General features: G+C 28.5%; 1 protein-coding gene across 2 annotated transcripts; it reads right to left on the bottom strand.

Annotated features, from left to right (window-relative positions):
* Positions 1 to 1,320: 1,320 nt before the first annotated feature.
* LOC107912098 (protein MIS12 homolog) lies at positions 1,321 to 4,621 on the bottom strand. Of its 2 annotated transcripts, XM_016840149.2 has the most exons (8): positions 4,396 to 4,569; positions 4,235 to 4,292; positions 3,450 to 3,569; positions 2,421 to 2,516; positions 2,165 to 2,303; positions 1,724 to 1,861; positions 1,535 to 1,614; positions 1,321 to 1,365 (listed from the first exon to the last, which is right to left on the bottom strand). In XM_016840149.2, the coding sequence occupies exons 1-7, from the start codon at positions 4,515 to 4,517 to the stop codon at positions 1,553 to 1,555; spliced, it is 735 nt and encodes a 244-aa protein (XP_016695638.2). In that variant the 5' UTR covers positions 4,518 to 4,569; the 3' UTR covers positions 1,321 to 1,365; positions 1,535 to 1,552. The 2 variants fall into 2 exon arrangements, with proteins under 2 accessions (XP_016695638.2, XP_016695637.2); XM_016840148.2 differs by having other exon boundaries at positions 1,321 to 1,614; positions 4,396 to 4,621.
* Positions 4,622 to 17,417: the final 12,796 nt, after the last annotated feature.

Raw genomic sequence — 17,417 nt, 5'->3', positions numbered from 1 at the left:
ACCACAATATTATAGCAATAGAAAAATGTGTCTTGATAGATAGAGAGACGGAAGGAATTGTACTTTAAATTATATCAAAATTGCAACTTCATAAATCCAAGCACTTGGAGTAAATGCTAAGCATTCGCCCCTTTATAGTAGTTTGATTTTATAATTAAAAGAATGAAAATTTAAAATGATGTTGTATCAAAAACTTCAAATCTAAATAAATTTTGTGGTTTTTTCAGGACAAATTAAGTTTATTTGAGTACATAAAATCAAATACTTGTTATACATGAATAACAATAATTGATATATAAATTATACTTCAATTTTCTAAATTTTTAAATTAATAAACTATAATATACATATCATTAGTTAGCAAAATTTAAATAATGCGTTCAAATTCAATGAAAGTAACAAGTAAAATTTCATTTATTAAAATATTTTGATATAAAAGTTAAATATTTTTCTGAAATGATATCTTAATTATTGGAGCAACGAAAATTTATTTATTTTTATTTCAACAAAACTAATTTTCCTAATATTCAAAATAAAAAACTGATATATATAAAACTAATTTAAGAAGAAAATCTACTTCACACTTTATGACCTTATTACTGTTATAGATAAAATGTTGTTATAAAATGTTACTATTAAATCTCTCTATATATAGCTGATTCACCCACCTAAATACCAATCCCTAATAAATTTATGACTGCAATTCCTATATAATTATTAATATTGCCAGTTTCATACCCAATACATTTTATTTCTGGGTGTACCATCGCTCTTTTGAGTATTTCCGATTCAAATACTCGTTAAATTCTAATATTAGATTATCATCCATAAAAAATTCTTGAATACTTGATATCTAATTTTATAATTCAAATAGCATCTTATATCTGAATCTACTATCCAAAAATGAACTATAGATTTCATAGTTAACAAGCTGCTGACATGGTGATAAACTCTTATGAAGCATTAAATCTTTTGTGAAGCATCAAGTCAAAGCTATATTCCGGGAAATTATAATAAAAATTGAACATAAGTTTTATTTTAATAAGCTGACCGGGTCTTCGTTTAGTTGATATCTGCATTGTTGCCAATGCAGGAAGACATAAGTTTAAGCACACTAAAATGTATTTATTTTCCTACTTAAAAGCTGAAGAGAGATTATGAATAATTTTAAGCATTGTATTAAAAATTTTATCTTATTAAATGTTAAATGCAAAGGCATAATTTGAATTCTCTGGGTTTTTTTTTACTATTTGAACCCATTTTAGATTGGCTCAAATGGTTTCAGTTCTTTATATAATACCTGACCAGTCAAGCTTCAAATTCTCTATTCAACCGGTTCAATCCTTTAGTCCGATATTTTCGGACCTGAAAAAATAGAAAAGAATCTACTTGCTTAGTGCTTACAGTTACAGGGACAACACAAAGAGAGGCAAATTGTCCACAATCCAAACGGAAAGAAGCGGATGACAGAAAGAGAGGACTTAACAGTTAACTATAAAAGCAAATACAGAAACTAGCCAACAAGACAAATTACCATATACATTTATAATATCTACATCTTCTTCAGTTCCGCTAGAAATTCGTGAAGATCATCCAACTTTGCGTTCGAAAGGCCTGCATTTCAAATGAGAAGAAAAAAAAACATGAAAATTACATCACAAGGTGGAGCAGGGAATATACACATAGTAACTGTGCAGGTGTACAGAAACAGCAAAATTTGTACCCTTCTTGGGGTTCACGGTGAAGTAATCGGTAAGTGAATTGTGTATCCTCTCGGCTCGTTCATGTTCCAATTTTCCCGCCTGTCTGGTCTTTAGCTTCTTCATTTTGACACGGAGTTCAGTTGCAGTTTGCATCATTTCTGCAGGAAAGAAAGATTACAGGTAAATACCATGATGAATTAACTCAAAAACTAGTGCTTTAAAAAATCTGACCAGATAGCAATTACAAGTTCAATAATTATGAAAGGCTAACTTTTACGTGTACAACGTCAAAAAGGGAATTCCATTTTTGGTGCAAGCAAAGACTATCTTGCCAGCAGCCACGTGGTGGTAGGAGATGTAGAACCGATAATTCCAGCAATTAGGATTCAATCCTTAACAGTCCCAAATACCAGAAAGCACAATCTCATGGATTTAATGCAGTACAAGGCAACTTAAATTACCTTGAAACATGTCCTGTACAGAGGTGTCTTCATATAACTGCAATGCCTCATTAATAAGTCCAGCACAATGCCCACTAGAAGCAGACTGTCTTTCCAATTCTTTGAGTTCACTGTTGAGTTTATCAGTCTCTGCCCCAACCTATGAAGAAGTTCTCTTTTAGACAGAGATTAATTGGGGGGGGGGGGATTAAATAAATTCAGGCAAATAAACATTCCAGCAATATAAGTACATATAACCATTACAAATTCCTTTTACCAATGTTAATTTATTCCTTAACGAGTCCAACTCGGCATCCACATCTGGATCAGCTAAAGCATCTTGAATCATTGAAGAACTAGCAAGTAACTCATCCTAGAAAGGAAAATAAATGAAAGTTCACAATTATAACTAAAATAAAGAAATAAATTTAACAAGATAAAAAAAAACTAAAGCAAATTTTGAACAAAGCTACATGTGCATTTATGTAGTGTTTTCCATATATTTTCTTTTTCTAGACTTCTACATTTTGTTAACAAGCAATTTCTTTGACATCCTTTGCGTCTGGAGAACAATAATATCAATTACTATTACTAGATCTTCATGATATGCATTTTTATCTTTGTCCCAAATTCCCAACTATAACAAATGGTTGTTGTTTAGTAGTGCCTCTTGCCAATCCCAATAAAGGCCAAATTATTGAGATTTCAATTTTCTACCATTACCTTAGCTCGATTATCCCTAATTTCCCAACTATATGAATTTGAGAATTTGGATTTAGATTTCATTTCCTACATTAATTGTGAGAATAAATGCATCATTGTGCATAAAATAATTAAAATTATGATTATGTATTTAAAGATATAAAAACATGAATATCAAAATAAGAAAGATCCATAGGAATTTCAAATTCATCACTTATACGGGCATCCCACAAATCCATAAATTTCAAAAACAGTCATGAATGTTAAACTTACAAGTTTTTTTATCACACAACTTACACCATATTGAAATTCAAATCCATCTTCTGAAACTCAGATTCCTAAGTACAACCTAAGTGAACATTTCACAGCTATCAATTATTTTATGCCTTCCATGTTATATCATGACAGACAGCTCCAGTCCATATCTCTTTTGTCAATTGTTTAGTCCCAATTTTGTCTAGCATTCAGTACCTTTTACATATAAACTCAACATGCAACAATAAAATCCACTTCTCAACATGTAAGCATTTGCAACACAAGTAACACTGAACAGATATACGCACCAAGAAATTAATGATTCCTCATAATCATAGCAAAAACATACATTTTTGGGCAAAGAAAAACCTTCAGGAACCGTAAAACAATGGCGAAGACAGTACTTCTCCCACATAGCAAGCCGCTTATCCAAACTTGATTGAATCATATTGCGAATATAATTAACTCCCTAAAAAGAAACAAAGAGTCGAAAAGCTTAACGTGCAATTAGGAATATCACAAAATTGTTTCTTCTCCTGCATTTTCTAGTCCTCAACTATATTTTTTCAAATCAATAATGTTAAACTCTATTGATATGTTTGGAAAACATGAGCTTGACAATTTGAACTTAGATGTAATTTGTTATATTAACTTTGAGAATGAAAATACATAAATTAGTTCATATTCATTATAATTATATGTTTGAAAGATGAGTATGAATTTCAAATTCACCAATATATAAGCATCAAACAAATCCATGAATTTAAAAAAATAATCATAAATGCTACATCTAATGTGTTTAATTACCTAATAACTACTGTGATTAAAATCAAAATCCATCTTTTGAAATATAAATTCCAAATGCAACCTTTTTTAACTTATTTTCATTCAAGAATTTGGGGGGGAAAAGATGAACACGTGCTTGAATTCAATAAACAGTAATCAACATGAGATGCATGATTGACGAAATTAAATCATCTGAATTTTTAATTTTAGGCAAATTAATTTTCACAGCAACTATAATTAGCAAAATTTTGAAAAATATAAATCATTTTCAGCTCTAACAAATCGACATTTCTAAACTCAGAGTAATAACACTTTATTTTACAAAATGAAAGAGAAATTCCAGGTTACCTTGGTTAGTTCTTGGGAGCAGTCGGTAACTTCGACTTTCAAAAGTTTGGAAGCTTCTCTGCACGTTTTCAACAAAATTTTACTAACCTTTCTTGAGTGAACTCACAGAAAAAAAAATTATAAAGATTAATAGAAACTGAGAATGGGGGAGAGAGAGATACTGGAGATAGAAATCGAAGGCATCGTTGAGGAGATCATCCACTGTGTTCAAGGTTTCATTGATGAAAAGTTGGGGATTTAGGTTCAGAGTATCGAAAATTGCTTCACTTTCGCTGCCTTCCATTTTTACAATCTCTTCGATTTTTCTTTTCGTTTTTAGGGTTCTTACTCCCTTATTTCTTTTTAATTATAGAGTTCAAAATATTTCTCACTCCAGATTTTCCCGCCAAAACTATTGTGGTGGGTACTAATATTATATTTTAGAGTCAGCTCTAGTTAATCACCTAATTTTTACGGCTTTTTATTTTAGGGATCGAAATGTTAAATTTTTAATGATGGTTAATTCTACAAGTCATATTACATTTTTTTTTGTCACTTCATTTATAAGTTATTTTTATTTTGGTCATAAAAAATATTTTTAAAATATAAATTAAGATAAAAAAATATTAACGATGAAAATAAAAAAGTGATAGAAATTAAATGCATTAAAAATTATTAATTTGTTCTTATTCACTCTTTGCCAAGAGATATTTGAATTGATTTCGTTAAGATTATTTGAAAATATAAAATAAAATTATAAAATTTTTAATGATATTAAATTAATTATTTTTAATATTATATTAACAAATCGGTTAACATTTTAGGGATAAAAAAATTTGGATAATTTGATTTGATATTTTGAAATTTAAAAGTTTAATATTAAAAAATATAATTTTTTGCAATGAGATAAACAAGTACAATTTGATAATGTTGTGTGTATTATTTTAGTTTGTATTGTCTTTTCACTTTAATCATTGATATCTTTTTTTACTCCAAACAATAATTATAAAAAAAATATTTTTTAGAATGACCAAAATGAAAGTGATTTAGAAGTTAGGAGATCAAAATAAAAGTGTAAACATGATATGGCATGTATAGCCTATCACCTTTAGAGATTTAACGTTTGGGTCATTAAAATGAAAGTACTTTAAAAGTTGGATGAAGAAATTGCAAAAACTCCATTTTCGGCGGCTAAAATAAATGATCAATTAAGTTATTAACATGTTTTATTTGTTTTTGGTTTTTTTTTCATTAAGATATTATATCATATATATTACAATATCACAACCTATTTTGTTTGACATATGAATTATTCATATTTTAAAATTTTGAGAATGATTATCGACCATAAATATTTTAACCATCTATTTTTTATTTTATTTTTTGTCTAAGAAGTTTTGATAAATTCTTCATTTTCTTTTTTCTTGAATAAAAAAGTATTATGTCATTTATCCTCAATAAAAAAATTAATTTAAAAATAGAAGGTCTTTTTAACTTACAAATAAATTAATAAAATAAAAAGATGCATACTTTTAAATATATTTTAAGAAATTAAAAAATTAATTTAAATTCCCACATTAACTAGAAAACACCCACGTACCTCACACTTACTCTATAAATAAATGTCAATTCTTTCATTATTTTCAAATTTTCTTAGTGTTTCTTTATTCGAAAAAATTTGTGGATGACTTGTGGTTTAAAATTATTTATATTATTGATATATAAGACCAAGAGCTTGAAAAAGCTTTTGAACGGTCCAAAATATCTTTTATTGTTAATTATATTATTTAGTTTACATTAGATAATAATATATTATATTGTTATGTGATAATAATAAATTTAATATCAATTAATATGACGGTATCTTAATGCGAAATTAATTAATTCGGTTATGTATTTTAAAATTTCTACTTAAAAATAACATAATATATTTATTAATTAATAAAATTATAAATCTATAAAATCATTGATAATAATTAATAATGTTAAATTTATTTTTTTATAAATAATAAAAATTAAATGTGTGAGATTAACATTATATATAATGTTAATATATTGGTAACCTAATCTATAATGTATAAATTTATTTATTTAATCTTAATTTATATGTCAAAACCCGAAAGAAAATAAATATATTTTATAATTAAATTAAATATTATTTTTTTATAAATACTAATTGCATCTAGTCAAATGGATTCAATTCAACACAAATCCTCGACAAATAGTATAACTCATATCTATTTGAGATATTAATATAAAAATTTTGATGAATTAAGAATTAGTATTTGTATTATATATGTTTCTCATTTAAATATATAAAGTCAATAATGTAATATTAACAAAGTTCACATTATCCATATAACAAATATTATCACTTAATTAGATTTGGATCCATATTAATTTGCACTTGTTCTTTTAGATTAATTATTACTTAAATTAGTGTAACAATTGTATACCAATTAAAGTTAATATATTTTTTGTGGGGTTACAAAAAGGAAGTTGAACAGCAGGGTTCAACAGAAAAATTAAAAATAGGCTTGCTTAGCACTTATCTTGTATGATCACATATTGCATTACTGGAGACGGTTGGGCAAAAAAAGGAAACCGCATTTTACGCCTCCTAACTTCCTTTAACTATAGCAACTGCCATATTTGTTGTTCTTGGCACAAGACGAAGCTTAACATACCAATCCTTCACCATCCAATTACAGATCTCCAACCCAAGCCAAGAGCTTCCCCCTCTCTCATTCCCAAGTATTAAATTCACTATCGTTTTACTATCAGTCTCAATAACCAAACGACGCACCCCTTGCTCCCATGCCAATTGGAGTCCATCCATAATCACATAAAATTCAGCTTCTAACACTGAGTTAACTCTCAAATTTCGACCATGCCCAAACATCCAATCTTTCTTATGATTCCTCACTAAATCCACGACAATGGTGATTTCAGATCTTACGTCAACTCCACAATCTGTATTAAGCTTTAACCACCCCAACGGTGGAAACTCCCACATTAAAACTGCGGAATCACACGAATCAGAACATAATCACATAACCACCCTTGCCCATGATAGGCTCATTGTAACCATTACTTTCGTACTTAGATTTTGCTCATTAAAAATATTCATATTTCTACCTTTCCACTGTCTGCATGGGATATTGGCAAAAATTATCTCCCAATGGATTCCTTTCACCAAATATTTCTTCTCATTCAAGACATTATGCAACAACCAGTCCTCAATTTTCATGGTAAAGAAATCATTATGAAGATTAATAAGAACTAACCTCTTCTATACTGTTTGAGCCACCAAACACGTTCTCAAGATTAATATTTTCCACCACGTGACCACAAATAAAACACGACCCATCGTCTGTTAGGCCTCTCCTGCATCTTTCAACATTTGTTAACAACCAGCCATGCACATTCATAGGAATTGTCGAATTCTTTGCGGGACCTTAACTTTCCAAATTATTTTCCATTCAACATTCACATCATTCCACGAGTCTTATTTCAAAGTTTTGTATCCCCTGGCCACTGTGTACGTCCTCGATGCGGCAGCCTTCCAAACGCAACTATCATTTTCTTCATCAACTAGCTGCAATCTTGATTCTACTAGCAAGTGAATGATCATCTCATGCAACAATGCACCAATAAAAGAAGAGCAATTCCAATCCCCATCTAATGATTCCGTCGCAAATATTCAACACTCTAAGTACATGTATTGATAAACATTTTCATTCAAAATATCATTATTAAAAATAATAGAAATTGAAATTAATTATAAATTAAACAAAAATAGTGTGTGATGCGAATAACCTATTTTTTAGCTTGTATTTAAAAAATCGATGAAATATTGCAATTTTTATTGACTTGTTTTTTATTTTTTTAACTTATCGGTTTTTTATTTTTTCAATTATTCTTAATCGCGTTGCGTCACTCATTAATAAAATCGATATATTTATAACAGCTAAAAGTACACAATATGGCAGTAATAAGCTACTGGTGGAACATAATCGGAGACGGAGAAGGTTTTGGGTTTCGAAATTTTTAAAAATTCCCTTATTTTCTTTTCTGAAATTTTCCTAGAAATTCTTATTGTTTTTAGATGGAAATATTATTAATTTTGTTATTATTTTTTTAATATTAATCTCATTACAGGTTCTTATCAAAATTGTTCTTTTTCATATAATACCTAAAATTACTCATAATTCCTCGCAACCCTTAAATAGGAGAAAAATGCGCTTTAATGCACTCCTCTTGCACTGATAATAATATCAATGTTAACCCAACTAGAACTTAATTGACATATTTTTTCTGTTTTAAAAGTTAAGTTCTTTCGAAATTTGATGTTACCTTCTACCGTTAATTTATACTGCATTCGAAATTTAAATCCTACGTGCTATATTTAAATAAATATCTTAAAACCAAATTTTATCAAAAACCGACCACCTTATCTAAAAATAATTTACTAAAAACCTGTCCATCGAAGTGGCCAATATTTTTGAAATCATTATTATAGGATCAAATTGAATCAAAACACGATGAATGAGCAGTAATTTGTCAACTCTACCGTCATTTCAATTTGAGATGATAAAATTCAAACTTTTTAATGAATTTCAAAGTAATTTAAATCGATTTTTTATTTGAAAGGTGGGTGTGGGACGAATGGATTTTTTTCTTTTAGATAATGGACTTTGAACAATTATGATCATTACTTGTCTTTTATTGACCCACTATATTGTATAAAATTATCATTTTATTATTGTATATATAAACTATTAAAAGAGAAAATTTTTAGTAACATAATATATATAAAAATCATATATTTTATGTTTAAATATTTTTCTGAACAATTATGTTTAAATATTTATTTAACTTTAAAAATATTAAAAATTTAAAAATAAATAATAAAAATTAAATTGAAACAAAGTAAAATAGAGCGAATATTTCAATATTCATAGAAATACTAATAATTTTCAAAATCAAATATTTATAATAGAGCAAGTAACAAAACATAACATGCCAATTACAAATCGATAATAAATTTAATAATATTTACTCTCATTTCTCTCCATAATAATAATAATAATGGGAATCTGATTTTGACAGTAAAAGAATGAGACACCTGTCCTAGAATGAGTGGGGCCACGTCTCACAGGTTAAAACCAGCCAAAACAACGGGGCCACGCGAGTACATAATGAGAAATGACACGTCAGCAAAAGGAAGCCACTGTTTTGGTTAAATTAAAGGTTTAATGATAAATTTTACCACTAATATTTACACATATTCTTAAAATGGTCCTAAGACCTTTTTTTTACTATCAACCTTTGTTCCTTTTTTCAAATTACATTTTTTTAACAGATTTGATGAAAGTATCATTAAAAAAATTAACGGGATGATGTGAAATTTCAAACGTAAAATATTTGTAATGAGATAGAATTTATTATTTAAATAACCCAATAAGATAATTATATGTGAAAAATAATAATATAAATAAATAATACATTAAATTAAAAAATAACTTTTAATTTAAAGAAAACAAACGTAATTATCTAAAAAATTAACTTAGTAGAAAAACTTCACAGTAAACAAACGTATGAAAGATTGAAAACTTTTGAAAGAACAAAAAAATTAAAACCTTGAATTTATTCATTAAATCTGTTAGAAAAAACGGATTGAAAAAAAATGTTGATAGCCAAAAACGGCTCAAAAATACAATTAGAGTCATTTTGACAAAACATGTAAATATTAGTGACCAAATTTATCATTAAGTCAATTTAAGATTAAATTACAAGCAACATTTTTAGTGATATTTCATAAATAGATTTAAGATTAAATTTCAAAACAACTTTCAAGCGAGTCTAATCATCCTCAATAACCCCTCTCAATGATAAAAGTAAAAAATATTTTAATTAATTATAAAAATATAAAAAAGTTATTTTTAAATAATAATTTAATTAATCCAGACCGATTTAAAAACTTTAAAAAAAAAATCTAAGAGTAATTCAAGTCTAACCGACATATGAATACTTCTGATTGCGACCTGCTAGCCTAGCATTGTTATTTATGGCGACAATTTTCTTTTTTAATGTCAAAAGTTGTGTTTTCTTTCAAACACAATTTAAACGAGTAAAAATTTGTAATTTTAGCAGTTGAAATTATGATTTAGCAATCCTAATAAAAATATAATTTTTAGATAAGTCTACGTGCACTGCATTAGGCTATAATGGACTTCCATAAGAATTTTTTAAGAATAATGTTACGGTGAAGCATTTACTTTTGAAATATTTAAAATTAACTTTATAACTTATTTTGCATTAGGCTATAATGGACTTCCATAAGAATTTTTCAAAAATTATGGGCTCCAGAGTCCAGATACAACATCTATTATTGTTGTTGCCCTGCTGGTCAATTTTTTTTTTCAAATCTATTTTTCTATTGTATTTTTAAAATATTCTTACTAATTAAAATACAATATATATATTTTTGATAAATAAATGAGATATGTTCAAAAGGAACTTGTTACAGTGTGCCTGTTAAAGGCCTATAGCATCTGACACTTGGTGTAAATCGGATGGTCCCTGACTCATTAAGCATAATCAGGTATAACTTCAAATATTAACAATTTATTAAGCTCACTATTGGCAGCCTTAGCCATACAACCTGCCAGCCTATTATGGTCACGTGGAATATGTCGAAATTTGAGTTGTCAGTCCTTTCTGCATAAATCATATATCAATCGCAGCTCTGAAATGATACTATTAGTCGCATAGCCATTTCCTATTAAAGCATTATAGCTTTCAATCACCACCTTACAAAAGCCTTTTTGCCAAGCAATGAGGAGTCCTTCATAAATCGCTCATGCTTCTATTTGAAAAATGTCAGATACACCGACTCTCATGGCAAAACCAAACATCCAGCCTCCGTTCAAGTCCCGAACCGCTCCTCCAACCACAACAGTGTGGTGTTTTACTGAAAGTGTATCATCCGTATTAAGCTTTTCCCATCTGTTCTCAAGTGGATACCATTTCTCTCGAAGAATAATGTTGTACATCAGATGGTCCCTGCATTTATAATTGTTGAGACTTCATGTCCAACCTCTGTATGTCAAAATGATATTAGTACTATTACTACTTGTCTGTTGAAAAATAAAGTCATTTCGACTATTCCAGAACGGCCATGTAACGTCCCCAACCCGCATCCCTCGCCGGAATCGAGTTACAAAGCATTACCGGAGTTTACAGATCAAACAGACAAAAATTTCAAACATTTCATATCATCAAAACAAGTCATCAAAGCATCATTTTAATCCAATTTATAAACATACCAAATCCAAGTCAATTTGCCCAATTCATGAGCACTTAAACAAAAAATTAAATTCACATGCACCTATCTAGATTTAGTTCAATTTATCATGCCATAATATGGCTTAAAAAACAAACACATATTTATATGTATAAAACCAACAAAATTTAAAGTTATAACCTCATTTGCAATCAAACCAGAAAATAACTATTATATAGACACCTTAGGTACATGCTGACACAAAGGATAAACGTCACCACATTTGAGTTCGGGATCGTTGTTCGATGCTGAATCGGTGGTCAAAAGTTAAGTACTTAACCTGCGCATCGAAAACAAAACCGTACGCTGAGTATAAACATAGTAGTATTTATATAATCTGAATATTTAAAGGTAAGAAATTACAAATATACAATTGAAATATAAACACATATTAATATTTAATTATTACAACAATCATATCATATTTCATTTGTTTCACAAAATATCTCAATTCTCATACTTGCTATATAAATATATTTTCAAAATTTATTTCACATTTCATTATACAATTGCAATATCCATTCCATGGTTATTTCATGAGTATATATCTCATATATTCCATATATTTACAACATATTTCACATTCTATTTTCAATTCACTATTTCACTTTCATTTCTCATACCATACCAGTTCAATATCAATTATAAAACTTTATAATTAATTTACCCTTATTAACACAACTCGGACTCAGACGGATACACGGATCCAACCAAAACACACTAATTTGGCACCCAGTGCCTCATTGGATAATTCGAAGTAATAAATTGACACCCAGTGTCTCATCAATTAAATCGAAGTAATTTGGCACCGAGTGCCTCATCAAATTAATCTGAAGTAGTAAATTGACACCCAGTGTCTCATCGACTCGAAGTCAAAGAAATCTCTGAACTCTTCAAATCCTATGGCATGCCATATATATCAAACTCAGCCCGATACAATTAATAGAGTTTCAATTCACTTTTCAAATACAACCAATATTCATTTCAATTTAAATAATCAATATATTCAATATATATATATCAATCCAATCAATATAAATTCAATAAATTCATCACATACTAAATCAATCAATTTCAATTGCAAAACACAATAATTCTCACCTCAATACTTACCATATACATTAAATTGAATTATAACAATTAACAACTAAATTCAGATTATAGAAATACAAACCAGAAATTCCGAGCTATTCCTTGTCGACTTTATCTTTCCTCTTTTTGGTCGAGGATTCCGATACGACGTTAGCTACGGAATTAAAACAATTAAAATTTATCAATACAATACAATACAATTCAATTTCATATTGCATATTTTTTTACTCAACATTTGTTTAAATTCCAATATAGTCCCTAACCCTAGACTAATTTTATTTCTTCACAATCAATTTTATATTTTCATTCAATTTTCACTTTAAACTAGATTTAACTCTCTAATTTCACTTAAATCCCTGAATTTCAAAATTTTCACAATTTAGTCCCTATTATTCAAATTTTACAAATTATTCTATAATTCAATCCTTTTTCACTTCTAACTTGAAAATATATCAATTTAATCCCTAATACTAAAATTATTCAACATTAACGACATTTAAAAACTCAATAATTTCTAAAATTTTGACATGGGTCGGGTAGTATTTAATATCGGGATTCCAAAAATATAAAAATTAAAAGAAAAAGAGACTAAATTGACTAACCAATTGAACTATGAACAATTGAAGCCCCCAAGGTCGTGGCTTTCTCCTTCATTCCTTTCCTTTTTCTTTTCTTTCTTTCTGTTTCGTTCCGATCTTTCTTTCTTTTTATTTATTCTTTATTTGTTTTATTATACATTATTATATTATTTTTTTGTTTTATTATAGTAAATATATTATAATGATTTCAAAAAAAAAAATGTACCTTATGCCGCCTCATAAACAAACAATAGTATAATTACTTTTTTAGTCTTTTTAGTTTTTCTTTAATCTATAATTCAACTTTCACTCTATATGTAATTTAGTCATTGTACCTAATTTACTTTTAATTCAAGTAAGTTCACTTAACCAAAACCTAATTAACTATACAACTAGCTTCGTAAATATTTATTAAAAATATTTACGAGTCCAATTCACGGGAATAGAGTCCTGGGAATGCACTTTTTTTAATTTGTTCCTTTTTAATTAATTAACAATCGAAACGTTAAAGTTTCTTAAAAAACTTTAATACCACCTTAATTACACTCCGTAAATATTTATAAAAATATTTATGGCTTAGTTTATAAAAATAAGGTCCCGATACCTTATTTTCTAAAACTACTCGAATTTAATAAATCGCTTATATAACTTAAATTATCAAATCAAATACCTTTTTAAAAATCACATTTGACTCGTAAATATTAAATAATAATATTTACGAACTTACTCATCGGATTTGGTAGCCTTGAAACCATTGTTTTCGACATCACTGAAAAATAAGCTATTACAAGCCAACATGAAATAGTGACACATCATTTATTCATGATATTCCATTCCAGCCAAAGTTCTAACGGGTAGCTAAAGAAAAGGGTCCAAGCGTAACTTGGTACCACAACCCTCCAAACTATCGTAGCAAACTTACAGTCTCTCACAACATGAATTGTTGTTTCGACATTCTCCCCACATATAACACAGTGAGCGCCATCAACCATACCACGCTTCACTCTCTCCCTATTCGTAAGTAGTCGATTCTTTTAAAACAACCACAAGAATAGTATTACTCTTTGTGGCGCATTGACTTTACAAGCCATCGAGCCATCAACAGGCGTAGACATGTTTCTTTTTCCAACAAATTGCTTGTATGTTTTAGAGGAAGAGAATAGACCAGCAAATGACCATTGCCATATAATCCTGTCTTAGCCTACATCTTGCGAAGGCGGTAGCACCGCTACAATACAACCAAGAACTGGTCGAGGAAGAAGCGTCTCTGATTGCTGCCAATTCCAACTCTCATCAAATGTGATCAAATCACAAACCCTGAGTGTTTTGTCAATACATCCTCTATTGATGTGGTGCGTTTGAAGTGGCCAAATATCCTTTACCCAAGGATCATTCCAAAAGTTTTCCGCCCATCACCAATAGACCACGTGATACCATTGATGACTTCAAGCCACAAAATAATGAGAGATCGCCAAACATATGAACAATTGCTATGAGCAAACATCATTGGAGTAACTCCCTGCACATTATATTTATTCCGTAGAATCTGAATCTAAATATCTTCTGTATTAGCAACAATGTTAAAGCCTAATTAATGGAGGAAAATTGTATTTCAGTCTTTTAAACTTTGAATACCCAATCATACTTTCTCAATGGGCTGACAATAATTATATTTTATGATAAAAAATCATAAAAACAATATAATTCAAAACCCTTGGCCCTCTTGATTTGAAAATTGCCTTTCTAACTTTTTTTTTTTTACCTCTCAAACAATTTATAATTAAAATTATGCTACCATCACAAAATATCTAGCTTCATACTCATTCAACTCAAATTGGATAAATATAATTTTTTAACTTGAGAATCAAAAATCAAATAAATTTAAGTACCGATCAATTCGAAACCAAACCGAACATAATAAACTTAAACCAAAAAATATATCATTTAAAAATAACACATACATAAATGAATATATTAAAAAATACATTTATTTATCAATAATTATTAATCTTGTTACACCCCATTCGTATCAAGACACATGACAGGTCAAGAGGACACCTAAATAGTAAGCCAGTGGTCAATAAGTCAGAAGGTCGTCCACAAACCTCCCTTCCAAGGTAACCATTCGAGTCCTTAAGCCTTAATTGAGAACATGACGTTGTTGGTCATCAATTACCACGTGGATTCAACTGCTTCATACAATTGAGTCAAAATAAATGTCAGGATCTACCCCATCATGGATATCCTTATCCCATGAAGATATCTACCCCATGTGTTCCGCAATGATAGTTTAATAGCAAGTTCAACACGTTAACACTATCTTACACGAGACCCTCGCCTATAAATACCCTTAAGAATGATAAGAAAAAATCGTCTTTCTAAAATACTAAGCCTACATTCTCCTAACCTACCTTTAACTCTCAATCTTTATACTTTCCTCATATTCACTTTTCATAACTTCTATTTATCTATTCCGACTGAGTGAACTGACTTCCATAATTACTATCACTCTCTTCTCTACATCTCTCTATTGTATCACTGTAACAACAAAGTAAAAATTTTAATCATCTTGTATACTTTATAAATTTATTTTTTCATAGAAAATCATAATCATCTTCCGAAATCTGAACTCTCATCTTAAAGAAATTATAATAATAATATAGAGAAATGATGAAAATATTAAAAAAGAAAAAAGAAAAGGAAAAGACCCATAAACGACAGGTGAGTAGGGAAAGGATAGCACATGCCCCCACTAAGTGGGTATTTTATTTTATATTTTTCTTTAGGGAGGGCCGTTTAGAAGTTGAAAGGCTAAAAATAGTGGGGTCCAGCTATTCCTCTCTCCCACCACCCCACGTGACACCGTCACAGATAGATGAAAGGGAGGGAGTGAGTGTCGCACACCACTTTCTCTCCACGTACCCCCTTCTTCCCCTCCTTATATAATCCACCATTCTTCCGACCCCCACCCCATGCTCCTCTTCTGCCTTTCTTTTCCCTTTTAAAATTTACAAATAAATATAATAATAGATATTGTATTTATATTTTATTCTTGTATTTTTTTCTATATAAATTTAAAATTATTACTTATTTTTATTCTATTTTAGTTTTTAATAATAAAGTGATTAAATTGATCCATTTAACAATAAAAAAACTAATTTAATCAGATTTCTATAATAGAATGACCCCTCAACTGCATTTTCTTTTTTTGTCCTACTATAATAAACCCTCTATTACTTTTACCTTTTTAAATTTTTATAAATCAACCATAATTTACTCGTAATGGAATTTAAATCAATAATATAATGCGTATAACTTTTAAAATTTTACCCTTATAACCAACACATTATTCAGTTTTTATCTAAATATTTAGTAATTATATTTGTTATATAATTTTGTTTTCGTATGATTATCCATAAATGGAGTTATATTTAATTTTTATATTATGTTCGTATCTTCAAACATTTTTGGTAAAATTCCATGAGGAGAGTTCGCTGGCCAAAACAAAGATGTTTAACGAGTTCCTTTTATAGAATGAAGAGTAAAACTAAATTCATCCACCATAAAAGGTGGAATTCTCCTACATTTAATTTTGAAATAAATACTTAAAATATTAAAAAAAATTAATAATGGTTTTTCTTCAAACCTAAAATAAAAATAATAAATTAATACAAATTTGAAAAAGAATTCAAACAATAAACACTTTTAATATTAACTATATTATCATTTTAATCCGTGATTGAATTGATGTTATAAATTAATCAAGCATCAACTCTGTTGAAAATTACCATAAGTTTAAAAATTTAAAACAAAAGTCATATATTAAAAGAATAAAAAATGTGTAGCAAATATATTCATAAAAATTGATATAAAATCAAAACTAAATTTAGCTGACATAATAAAATTTGCATATTAAAGTTTAAATCTTATTGTATATAAGTTTTTAATAAATAAAATAATTAATTGTTTATAATTTCGTAAACTCTTACATAATAATATCTTTTTATCCACTATTGTCTTCCATGGTAGGCATTCAAAAAAAAATCATTTGATGAAAACAAAAAATCTTACTGTTACTAACGGACCAGAACGTCTACTAACCATTAAACCATCGACGCAAAAATCTAACGGCAACTTGACGGCGTGGAGGCACGAATAGAGAAAAAAAAGTGAAAGAGAGAGGTGG

Source organism: Gossypium hirsutum, chromosome D11 (genome assembly GCF_007990345.1).
Source record: "Gossypium hirsutum isolate 1008001.06 chromosome D11, Gossypium_hirsutum_v2.1, whole genome shotgun sequence".
NCBI lineage: Eukaryota > Viridiplantae > Streptophyta > Magnoliopsida > Malvales > Malvaceae > Gossypium > Gossypium hirsutum.
This window is presented reverse-complemented; position numbering and strand designations above follow the sequence as displayed.

Excerpts from the sequence above, each read along its gene's own strand:
- LOC107912098 (XM_016840148.2), bottom strand. The coding sequence starts at position 4,517 with ATGGAAGGCAGCGAAAGTGAAGCAATTTTCGATACTCTGAACCTAAAT. Across the intron at positions 3,570-4,234 it reads GCTCCCAAGAACTAACCAAG|GGAGTTAATTATATTCGCAA; the intron begins GTAACCTGGAAT and ends GTTTCTTTTTAG. Across the intron at positions 1,862-2,164 it reads TGTACAGGACATGTTTCAAG|AAATGATGCAAACTGCAACT; the intron begins GTAATTTAAGTT and ends TCTTTCCTGCAG.